General features: G+C 46.9%; 1 protein-coding gene across 6 annotated transcripts in view; it reads left to right on the top strand.

The window, feature by feature from the left end:
• The window catches only part of MGRN1 (mahogunin ring finger 1), a 106,980-nt gene that overhangs the window by 27,777 nt on the left and 67,174 nt on the right, over positions 1–12,029 (top strand). For all 6 annotated transcript variants that reach the window (XM_048865678.2, XM_048865677.2, XM_075132844.1 and 3 more), the window contains exon 4: positions 10,242–10,388. In XM_048865678.2, coding sequence (XP_048721635.2) covers positions 10,242–10,388 — 147 coding nt within the window. The remainder of the gene's footprint in view (positions 1–10,241; positions 10,389–12,029) is intronic.

Here is a 12,029-nt window from a genome sequence, read left to right as displayed (position 1 = left end):
ATGCAAATTCCTGATTTCCTGCCAGGACCAGACTCCCCTGTGTTAACTTCAGAAGGGGCAGGGGTGAGCTCTCCTGTTGAATATAACAGAGTCAGGTGACCTCTCTTCCCTCCTGCCCTGCCACTTCAGAAGGTGACTGTGAGTTCCTGGTAGGAACTCTGCCAGCTGGTGAGTCCCCATAGGAGACAGAACAGCTGCAAGCCAATTGTCACCACATAAAGTCCTGAGAGTCAAATGGCTGAGGAAGTTTTCTCCTCTTGGTGCTATGAATAAGTTTGAAAGTAAGTCAGGAAGCCAGCGTTGGTCAGCAGCTCCTAACCTGGATGTCCTCTCCAGTTATTGGAGGGAGATTGAGTCCTGAGATGCATTGTGTGTTTGGAAAGAGGCCATCTCGTGGTGGGATTTTGTTGCCCTCTGCCGCTGCTGCTTTCTTCAGACTTATCATAGAACTGGAAGGGACCTCGAGAGGTCATCTAGTCCAGTCCCTTGCACTCAAGGCAGGACTAAGTATTATCTAGCCCATCCATGACTGGTGTTTGTCCAACCTGCTCTTAAAAATCCCTCATGATGGACGTTACACAACCTCCCTAGGTAATTTATTCCAGTGCTTAATCACTCTGATAGTTAGGAAATTTTTCCTAATGTCCAACCTAAACTGCCCTTGCTGCAATTTAAGCCCATTGCTTCTTGTCCTATCCTCAGAGGTTAAGAAGAACAATTTTCCTCCCTCCTCCTTGTAACAAACTTTTATGTACTTGAAAACTGTTATGTCCCCTCTCAGTCTTCTCTTTTCCAGACTAAACAAACCCAATTTTTTCAATCTTCCCTCATAGGTCGTGTTTTCTAGTACTTGAATCATTTTTGTTGCTCTTCTCTGGACTTTCTCCAGTTTGTCCACATCTTGCCTGAGACGAAGGGAGGCTACATGGGGATGCTGGAGGAGGCAGGCAGTATACCACTTTGTCGCTTGGGAGTCTGCCCAGAGCGATTTACCTGGCACTTGCTAGCGGAGAATAGTTGCTTGTTTGTAATTGAGGCCTGCACCTTTGTCGCATCACCCTACTACTGTAACTCCGCTCCTGCTTCGTTGGCCAGCTCATGCTGCGAACCGACAGGCCAAGGGAGAGAAAGTAAAACTTCTGCTGTTCCCAAGAGAGAACTTCAAGGAAGAGAGACAAGCAGAGGAACCCATGTTGTGGTGGGTGTGGCTCAGATCAAAGCAGCCCTGGAACTTGTAGGTGCTCAGCAAAAAATCAAACTGCCTGTGCATCTCGCATTGACAGCACAGGGAGCTGCAGGACTATTTCATCCCTGTGTGACTTCATTTAACTTGGCCCAGATTGTTTTAGGGGTCTCAGTCCTGTTCTCCCCTTCCTTCATTAAGCATGGCATTTACTGCTCTCACTTGTATCACTTCTGGAATCAGATAGTAAGCTCTTTGGGGCAGGGATCAGAAGGGACCAGTGGATCATCTAGATATCACAGGCCATATTACATTGCACCCCAGTTCCCCTGTGTTGAACCCAATAGCTTGTTTTTGACTAAAGCGTCTTCCAGAAAGGCAGCCAGTCTGGATTTGAGAACATCAAGAGATGGATAACCCACTACTTCCTTTGGTCTTTTGTTCCAATGGTTAATTACCCTCACTGGAGGAAGGATAGCCCAGTGGTTAGGGCACTGGCTAAGGATGTGGGGGACCCGGCTTCAATTCCCTGCTCTGCCATGGTCTCCCTGTGTGGCCTGGGACAAGCCTCTCAGTGCCTCAGTTTCCCATCTGTAAAATGGGGATGACGTTTCTCCACCTCAAGGGGTTCTGTGAAACGCGTTGAGATCTGCTGATAAAAGAAGCTCTATAAGAAATATACTTTGTTGTTGTTATTACTGATAAATATTTGTGGCTTATTTCCAGTTTGAAATTGTCTGGCTTCAGCTTCGAGTCACTGGTTCTTGTTCTGCCTTTCTCTGCTAGATTAGAGAGCCCTTTAGTACTCAATATTTTCTCCCTGTGAAGATACCTGTTCACTGTAATCAAGGCGCCTCTCAATCTTTCTCATAAACTAAACAGATTGAGCTTTTTAAATCCCTTATTCTAGGACACTTTCTTCAGCCTTTGAATCATTTTTGTGGCTCTTTTCTGCACCCTCTCCTATTTTCTCAACATCCTTTTTAAAATGTGGACCCCAGAACTGGATGTAGTATTCTAGTATCAGTCCTGCTAATGCCATGAAAATGCTCTCCACTCCTTACTACTCCCCGTTTATCCATCCAAAGAAAACATTAGCCCTTTTTGCCACAGCATTGCACTAGGAGCTCATGTTTCAGTTGCCTGTCCACTATGATCCCTAAATCCTGTTCATAATCACTGCTTTCCAGGATGCAGTCCACCATTCTGTGGGTCTGGCCTACATTCCTTGTTCCCAGGCATGTAATTTTTGCATTTGGCTGGATGAACACGTTTTGTTTGAATGGGCACAGCTTAACGAGCAACCCAAATGGCTGTGTATGACTGCCCTGTCCTCCATCATCATTTTGCATTATATCAATCTTTGTGTCATCTGCAAGTTCATCTTCAATAGATTAATATTTACTTCCAGAAATTTGATTAAAATTGTTGGCTAATATATGCTGGCTAGCATGTGCGTGCGTGTGTATGTGTGTATACACACTAATATATATTATCTGCAACATATAAATGTATTGGTATGCCTTGTGCACCATTAACATAAAGCACAAATATTGTAACAGTGATATAGCCTAAACCGGCCTGTACCATAACCCTGTTCGCTATGCTAAGTATCCCATAACTCCTTGCATTTGCTGAAGTAAGCATTTGGCATAAGGAAACTTGTCAAAATCAAGATACATTTGTTCCATGCCTTCATGGAAAGTACCTTCATGGCCAGTACCTGGAAGGTAATATCCCAAACAAAGATAAGGAAGGAACAGAAAAACAAGTTAGGGTACTGGGACAAACTGATGGGTTGGATTTGAGCGACATAGAAAGAGATGTGTAACTTGTAAAATCATGATCTAAATAACACCAGATGGAATGTGTAATTTTGGGAGCACGCTTTCTATGTAAGGTGCATGTAACATTGCTGCACAGGATGGCTTCCCGGACCCTGGTATCAAAGAAAACCTTTTTCCTGTACTATGTGATTATTGGCTTATAACTCTAAACCTGACTGACACTGGTTATTTTGTCTCTTAAGTATATTTTATAATGAACCAAAGTGTGATCAAGCAATTGACTATGCCATTTATCAACAAAATGTTGAATAGTCTTGGAACCTGTACCAATCCGTGCAGAGCCCTACTAGAAACACCCCTATTTGATGAGGATTCCCTATTGATAACTGCTTTTTGAGATTTGTCAAGTCAGTTCCTAATCCATTTGAAGTATGCTTTATTATTGTATCGTGCTCGTTCTTTAATCAGAACACTATGTGGTACTCAGTCAAATACCTCACAAAAGTCTGTTATATCTACACAATTCCCTTTATCAACCAAACTGGTAACCCCTTCAAAGAGTGAAATCAGATTTGTTTGAGAAGATCTGTTTTCCATAAAACCATGTTGCCTGGCATTAATGATATTCCTCTCCTTTTAATTCTTTAGTGATTGAATCGTGTATCAGCTTTCCTATGGTTTTGTCCAGGGTTAATGCTAGGCTAATAAGCCTGTAGTTACCCCGGTCATCCCGTTCACCCTTTTTGAATACTGGTGCAACAATGGATCAAATCTGTGTTCTCAGACGTGCCTCTAACATCATATATAGTGATGGCTGTAAAAGGACTCTGTATACATAGTACTGGACATGAATGCCCAAAGTCTTCCACACACTGTAACTTGAAATTGACCAGGTACATGCATACAGTATCTTTCCCTGGGCCTTTCGCCCCTGCAATCAGAAAGGATTGTGTAAATGTACTGTAAAGTGAACTGGACTCAGGAATTGGAAAGCGCTCACTAACCCCAGAGCCACCTACTGATGCTCCACATTGCAAGGATCACAGGAGGATTAAGTACACAATTTTCTCCTGAAGCTGCAGCCACCAGCTGTGTGATAAACTAGGCCATAGAAAAGGATCTCTCTGCTCCCTGCACAGCAGTCTGAAATAGCCCTCAGTGCTCCTGGCTCCTGCAGCAGGCCAGCATAGTGCACAGCATAACCTTCGACCACCTGCACCCCTACTTACTGGCAGGTTCTTTACACCCAGCCCCAGGGCACCTGGTGTTAAATACATCAACAGCGTTACTCCATGGTGGTTGGGCTCAAAGCGTAAATGCGTCATCCCCGGCTCCAGTCAGACAGAACTCCAACTCTGCTGGACTGCCAACAGGAGCAGCTTCCAGAGAGTGCAACTCCAGCACCTGACCAGGAGAGCAAGCCAGCTGACTGTAACGATCCAGATGGGATGCAAGGGAGAGGAGGTGCAATCTCGCGTAACTGGGTCCTAGACCATTTAGGGTTTAAACACTTTATTCCTAGGAATGATGGGGACAGAGACAAACATTGGCAGCAGATCCAGAGGTGATGGGGGTAGGAAGTGAGCTGTAGCTCACGAAAGCTCATGCTCAAATAAATTGGTTAGTGAGTTTCCACGGTATGCATCTGATGAAGTGAGCTGTAGCTCACGAAAGCTCATGCTCAAATAAATTGGTTAGTCTCTAAGGTGCCACAAGTACTCCTTTTCTTTCTGGAACAGAGAGAACCTTGAGGGATGAGTGGGGGACCCAGGAGAGTGCATGGCTTCTCGACACATCAGCAGCTCAGCTGAACCGCCAGCTAGCTGTGCAACAGAGCTCCCCAGCCCTCTGCGGTGGAGGAAGCTGAGAGACAGGTTAGAAGACAAAGAGGTGGTCTGTAGTAAGAAGAACTGCAGAGCAGGCCGAGGGGCCCTCAGCCTCCTTTCTGAACAGGTTTCAGTGATCTAAGAGCCAGGAAACCCTCTGATCTCTCTCAGTGTTCATGACATCACAAAGATTCTCTGGGAGCTAAAAGGTTAACGATTGTAACCAGCGCTGTGAGTGGACAGCCAGTGTGGGGTGTATTGTGCTCCTGACTACTTGGGTCTCTCGGGATGCTCCATCTCTCATCAGATCATGCTTTAAAGATAGTATCACACAAAGCAGATGGAGTCCTTTATGGCAAGAGACTATGTAGGTCCTGGAGGTGGGAGCGCACACCCCCGAACTCTCCTGCCTATCCGAGAGTCCTCACTTGGCCCCAATAGGCATGAGCAAAGTGGTTACTAGAGGCATTGTGATGCAGAGAAGTGCACCACAGATCTTCATTAAGGTACACTGAGACACTGACAGGTGTCAGCACAGCCCTGAGAGCCAGGAACTCGTGGGTCTTAATCCCTGCTCTGACACTGATTCCACTGTGACCTTGGATGAGTTTCTTAACATCGTCTGCTGCAGTTTTCCCGTCCATAAAATGGGGGTACTGCTTACCACACATGCCTCATAAGGGGCAGTGGGTATTAATGTTTGTAAAGAGAAATTAACTATATTCCTGTTAACGACCGAGCTCAGAACCTGTAGGGAGAGACCTTCAAAAGTGCTTGGTGTTGGCTTAATTCCACTTCCCTTGAAGTCCCAGGGAGCGGAGTTTACTGTACGTTTCCACAGTCTTTTCCGAGGTCACTGCCGTCAGGCTCCAGACAAAGTGCTGAGTGCTTCTAACAATGCCATCCCATAGGGTTTAACGTGCGGCAGAGTTAGCCTGGCTGTGTCTGCCACTGCCGTACCTAGCGTGCACAGCAAGCCCTGTGGAGAAACGGGCTGGTATCAGTGGGTGCGGGCTGTCAGAGCCCTAGGAATGACACGATACGCAACTTTCTTTCCTCTTGCTGTGCTGCATTTGTTCCCATGGCTACGTGTAGCTTCCCTGCTTTCGCCTAGTGTATGTTAATATGCACATCCTGGCTAGCTTGGTGGCTGTTAATAGTATATAGAGCTTATGTTGCTGATTTTTTAACCCTGCCTAGGCCAATGGTATTCCTGGCCAATGCCTGCCTGGCTGCCTATGTGAAATGAGGTCTAGGTTTTGGTACATTTCCCACTGGGGAGGTGTCCCCATCACCATCTCCCCTCCCACTCAAAATTGGTACTGATTTCCCCTCCCCCAATGTCAGTGGTGGCATGGAGACAGAGGTCTCCTGAGCCTTTAGGGGGCGTTCTTTGAGCTCAGGGGCAGGCACGCTGGCAGGGGATGGTGCAGGGAAGCTTGCACTGCTGCTCTCTGTGTTGTACATGTCTAGAGCAGTGGTTTTCAACCGGTGGTCTGCGGCCCCCTGGCCACAGACTGTCTAAGATTTCTAAAGTGGTCTGCACCTCCCTTTGAAGTTTTGTAGAGATCTGCAAGTGGGAAAAGGTTGGATTTTTTTGTTGAAAATTTTGGTCTAGAGGTTTCTGCTTCCTTCAGTCTCCCAGTCTGTCAGTCTGCTTGAAATGCCGAAGTTACACTCGCACTCACTCGGAGAGCTTGCTGATCTGGCTATGCCTTTCCATGCTTACAGTGTTGAGCTTTACCATGAATTTATTCTCTTGAGTGGCACCAGTAACCATACTTAAATCAGGACTGTATCTATTTGCATAATAGTGCAAACGCAACCTGGTCACGTCCTACTTCGTCTGCCTTATATAGATCATAGCAGCCACGGTTTCAGAATGGCAGCTATTTCTTGCTTTTATCCTTTTTATTCCAGCAAGTTGGAAAAGCTCTGGTTAAGAAGCCAGTTCCTGTTTTGACCTAGGTGAACCCTGGAGAAAGGTCTGTCGTCTCTTGCTTGATTTGTGTGGAATCTTCCAGATAGCTGTGCACTAAGGAAATAAAAATAAGGCTGTAACCATTCCCTGCATTGCTTGTTTAATTTGACTATTTTTAATCTTTATTTGGCAGCTTTTATATTAAATCATTGATGCTTTAAAACCTCATACCTATTAAATGCCCACTGAAGGTGGAATTTATGTTGGTGTTTGGATTTATGTTAGTTATGGATTCTCTTGGAGACATCCTGCTAAAGTAACATCTAGCTACATCTGCAGTGTATTCCGGATAGCCTTATGGAGTGCTCTATGAGGCTATTTGGGAGAGAAGATCTACAGGTGCTGGAGAGCCAGAAGGATTCTAGGCAAAAGCCCCTTTGTTATCTAGGCCTCCCTGAATGGTTTGTCCACCTAATTTAACCAGCTGAGCCTCAGATGTGCTACTGGTAGGATGTTAGAAGCTGGGCTAGGGCAGCAAGCTCAGTATCATTATAGACATTTAAAAGGCAATCTGTTTAAAACTGATCCACAGAAAAAACTTTTCTACAAGCACATAAATAACTAAGGCACTGTAATGGGGCAGGACTCACCACCTCAGTGCCTCCTGCTGGCCATGCTGGAAATTAGCTCTTGGTTACCAGTGAGCATTCCTCTAATGGTGTCTCACTGCCATCACTTCTGCTCTGCCTCTAAGACCCGCATCGCTCCCCAGATCGTGGCGTCCTCTTCTGGGCACAGCCCTCCAGCTGTGCCCCACTCTGCTTTCTCCCCCCTTTCGGGGGAACCAGCTGTCTCTAGTCCATCCACTTGTTGCTGTGGTCGGTCTAGCCCCTCCCCTCAAGGAGTAAACTACAGTCTGAATACTGATCACTCCCTCTGTGACAAGTGGGAGAAAAGAGGGTGGATGGACCTGCCCGCTATTCTGGGCCCTGACCCAGGGACCCTATAGCCGGCGGCCATATGCTGCTGCTCCTCCAACTCCCACTGCCTATTTCCCTGGGCCACTTCCCTGTAGCCCTAGCACCTTTCTGGCCCTTTTTATCAGGGGCCTCAGTCTGGCAATCCTCAGGCTAGAGCTCACTATTGCTCCCCTAACCCTACCCAGCACTGCTTTATCTAAGGTGGTACTCTAAGGCAGCCAGTCCTTCTCCCTTGCACTCCAGGGAGAGATTCCCTCTGTTCTACTCAGCAGCCCTTCTTATATGGGCCAGCCTGGCCCTAATTGGCTGCTCCACTAAGCCTTCTCCCTATTGGCTGGCTCAGTCAGCCCTCTTCTAATTGTCTGGGTTCTGCGCAGCCTCTCCAAGGCTGCTTTAACCCTTCTTCTGCCTGACAGGCACTCATTGCCTCAGGATGTTGTTGCAACTGAGAGAGCTTACAGGGTTCAGAAAAGGATTAGAATGTACAGGGATAATGACAGAATCAGCAGTGACATTAGGCTGGATAAAAATGTATAAGAAAGATAAACCTTCCTACTCTAGGACACAAACCAACCCCTAACTGATGGGGCTAGATTATTTCAGCCGTCTAAGCATGTGAGAGAGAGAGAATGCTCGGTGCCACCTCAGAGACCAGTGTCCCATCTCTAGCCATACTCATCGCTGATGAAGGAAGGAGATATTCAAAAACAAAACAAAAAAAAAACCCAAACCCTCCCCAGATATGTTGTGGAGGGAATCCCTTCCTGACTGCTGCAGGTGGCCAGCTGAAACCCTGAAGCGCATGGCTCTAGGAACATAAAGCATAAACCAGAAGTGAGCCACAGGGCTGTGGAGCCTTGCTCCCTACCAGGCCTCTGTACCCTAGGACTGTGACTGAGAAAGGGATGATGGCGGTGGAGGAGCATTTTAAATTACATCCTCCTCTGATTTTCCAGTGCATCTTGTCCCTTCTATCTCTCCTTCAGGGCATGTCTACACTACAATATTAAATTGACCTACGTTAGGTTGACTTACAGCCACCACAGTAATTAATGTGATGGCTGATGTCCACACTGCCCTCCTGTCAGTGGTGCATGTCCTCACCAGGAGCACTTCCACTGACTGAAGAGGGGCAGTGTGGGGGGCTGAGATCCAGGGCTCTCAGCGCTGCACTGCTTCCCACTGGAAGCCCAGCTGCCTGGCCAGGGCTTCTTACCTCTCTACTGAGAGTGGAGGGGAAGCTGCTTGGTGTGTCTCTCCTCTGGTGGGGTGCTCCATGCCCAGAATCTGGTCAGCTGCCATGTTCCTAGCAGGGAGTCGAGACACCAGGGGACAGCAGGGCTCCCTCTGGGGAGCCTGGGTGGCAGTCTAAGCCAGGAGCCTGAGTGGCAGCCCAGCTTGGGGTGGAGACCTAGCAGCAGCCTAGCTGGAAGCTGGCTTCTTGTCAATTTCATGGCTCCAGCCATGTAAGGAACAGTTTCGCGCTGACATAAGCCCTATGCCTCTCATGGAGATGGGGTTATTATGTCGGTGTACTACGGCACTTACATCGGCAGGAACCAGGCTGTAGTGTGCATTGTCCATTGTGTGGATAACTTCATTTATAGTGCTTTCTCTTCTGTAGGATTGTGACCATTGCCTCCCTGGGACTGAAATAGAGTGACTGTGAGATCAGCTAGCACAAGGGTGGCCAAGCTGTGGCTCCGGAGCCACGTGTGACTCTTGAGAAGTTTAATATGCATCTCCTTGTATAGGCGCTGACTCCGGGGCTGGAGATATTGGTGCCAACTTTCCAATGTGCCGGGGGTGCTCACTGGTCAACCCCCGGCTCTGCAACAGGCCCTACCCCCATTCCACCCCTTCCTGTCCCCTCCCCTGAGCCTGCTGTGCCCTTGTTCCTACCCCTCGCCCCCCGAGCCTCCTGCATGCTACAAAACAGCTGATCGGGAGGTGTGGGGAGGGAGGGAGAGGTGCTGGTTGGCGGGGCTGCCAGTGGGTGGGAGGCGCTGGGAGCGGCAGGTGGGGGAGCAGATGGGGGGCTGCTGACGTATTATTGTGGCTCTTTGGCAATGTACATTGGTAAATTCTGGCTCCTTCTCAGGCTCAGGTTGGCCACCCCTGAGCTAAAACGTCAGTAGCAGGCATTTTGCAGTTAAATAACCTCTGAAAGAGATTCAGCTGCTGCTTAGGGTAGATCTCCTCCTCTTGGCTTAAATGCTCATCTTAGGGAGACTTATGCTGCTTGGGGTTGCTCCCAAGAACAGGGTGACTTGGATGGGTTTAGGGGGGTATCTTGTTCTGAGGCAGATAACAAGGAAATTTAGGCTGACTATCCAAAAAACCTTCCTGACAGTTAGCTCTGCTGGAACAGTGGGCCTCTCTGTGGTGACACGGTGACCCATGGCTTTAGTCATTAAGACTGTACTGGACAAAGCTTAACATACTCTAAGAACACTCTTGCACTGGCCTCTGAGGATGAAGTAGATGAGATAGCAAGTATCTTCCATCTGTAAAGTTTGTCCTGACTCTGGCTTTTTCTTCTAGGTATAAGGATGACCTAGACAGTCCTACTGAGGAGAACGGGAAGCAGAAAGTCCTGTACAGCCTAGAATTCACCTTTGATGCTGATGCCCGTGTTGCCATCACAATCTACTGCCAGGCTACAGAGGAATTCATCAGTGGCATGGCAGTGTAAGTACTGGGAAAACAGATTTAAAGGGGCACTGGCAACTTACAGGTCACAAGTCTGTCTGAAATTTTTCTTCTGGTACAAGTAACACCAAAGGAGGCAGGAGAGAGCGCGAGGTTTCTCCTTTACAGTTTGCTTGCTTTGTGCATTTGGCAGCTCTGTATCTTAGTAGTTTCCCCTGTTAGTTAGTTGTGTGGGTTTTTCCATGCACATTTGGGAAAAGAAAACTAAAGCCATACAGTTTGTCAGGGAGACACAAGGTGTAGCTCCTGAAGGTGTAAGCTCATTTTTTGTAACTGACCAACTAGATTTCAAGAGGATGTCCCTTTTCATTGCAACACCTGGGTCAATAGAACTGATGCAGTGAGAATGAGCGCCCTTCAAGGATCAGGAGAGGGAAAAATGTGTAAGGAATCGAGCTGCCTCCCCCGGCTTTAGGGGTTAAATGACCATCTTATGAAATTAATTATATTGAAGGGTCTCTCCTGTGTTTTATAGGCAATAATGCCTGTTAGATGTTTCCTTCCTGGTGCCTACTCTAACATTTGTGTGGTCAAAGTTCAACCAAGGGAATGTTAGTGTGGCTTGTATCGTCAATATAATTCAGTCATGAAGACTCAAAGTCCTAGTATGCAATGCTTAATCTAGATCAGCATATCTAGGCTGCGTCCAATCAAGGCGGAGTCTTATATTTTTGGGATGTTTTAGTCTCAAGGGGGCACACTTCCGTGTTTAAAGACCTAGGGTGCCTGTAATTTTCTTTTTTTCCATGCAATTTAAGTACACGGGGGCCTGGTGACTTACTACTGCAGGCCTCATATGGCATGATTTTTAGACCCCTCTATTTATAAGTAGCTCAGGATCTTTTGTCGCTAACAGAAATCTCTAGGCTGGAGAAGCTTAATGTAGATCTCTAAGTGATGGCTGACATCTCTCTACACTTAGAATTAGGGGTTTCTGCAATTGTGTTATACATCATACTGGCTTTTAAAGGAAACTTGTGTAATTTAAGGTAAGTGATCTATTAATGATTAAAGCAGAAAAAAAAATCAAATAGAATTGATGTCAAAAGACTTGCTTAGGCACAATGTAAACATCCTGCTAATGATCAATGAATGTTGTTTTTAGAAATGGGGCCAAAGGCTGAACATTCCCATCCAGATGTGAATTCCTCCAAACTTGGAGGGTGTCCAAAGTCAGGATTTTGATCAGGCTCCTCTCTAGTTTTGTTAAAGCCTGCAGCTGTCTTTACTCTTTGTGAAAAGTAATAAATTAGCTCCTCTTACAGAGCTTTGGCACCTCTTGGGAAGCTTTGAAAACCCAGCTCTTCAGCCCCAGTTTCTCCTGAGCAGTGCAGTATATAGGCAGGCTCCTAGAAATCCTAACTGTTTCCATGTTATGTTTTTGTAAGCCTTTAAAAAGGTTTCCTGTGAATTTAGTGCTAGCGAAGGTCTCGGCTTTGACACTCTTGGCACTTGAAGTCCTCTGTCCCTAAAACTGGTGAAACGTGGCTAAGCAGCAGTGCCAGCTTCTCTCCTACTGCCCTGCAGAATATCCCTCACCCTTGCTCTGAAAAGGGATCATCTTTAGGGACTGTGCCTTTATGTTGGAGTGGCATAGCTGTCCAGTGCGCAAGTCCTTAG

This window comes from Caretta caretta, chromosome 10 (genome assembly GCF_965140235.1).
Source record: "Caretta caretta isolate rCarCar2 chromosome 10, rCarCar1.hap1, whole genome shotgun sequence".
NCBI classification, from domain to species: Eukaryota; Metazoa; Chordata; order Testudines; family Cheloniidae; genus Caretta; species Caretta caretta.
The sequence above is the reverse complement of the archived record's forward strand: the minus strand, read 5'-3'. Positions and strand labels throughout refer to the sequence as shown.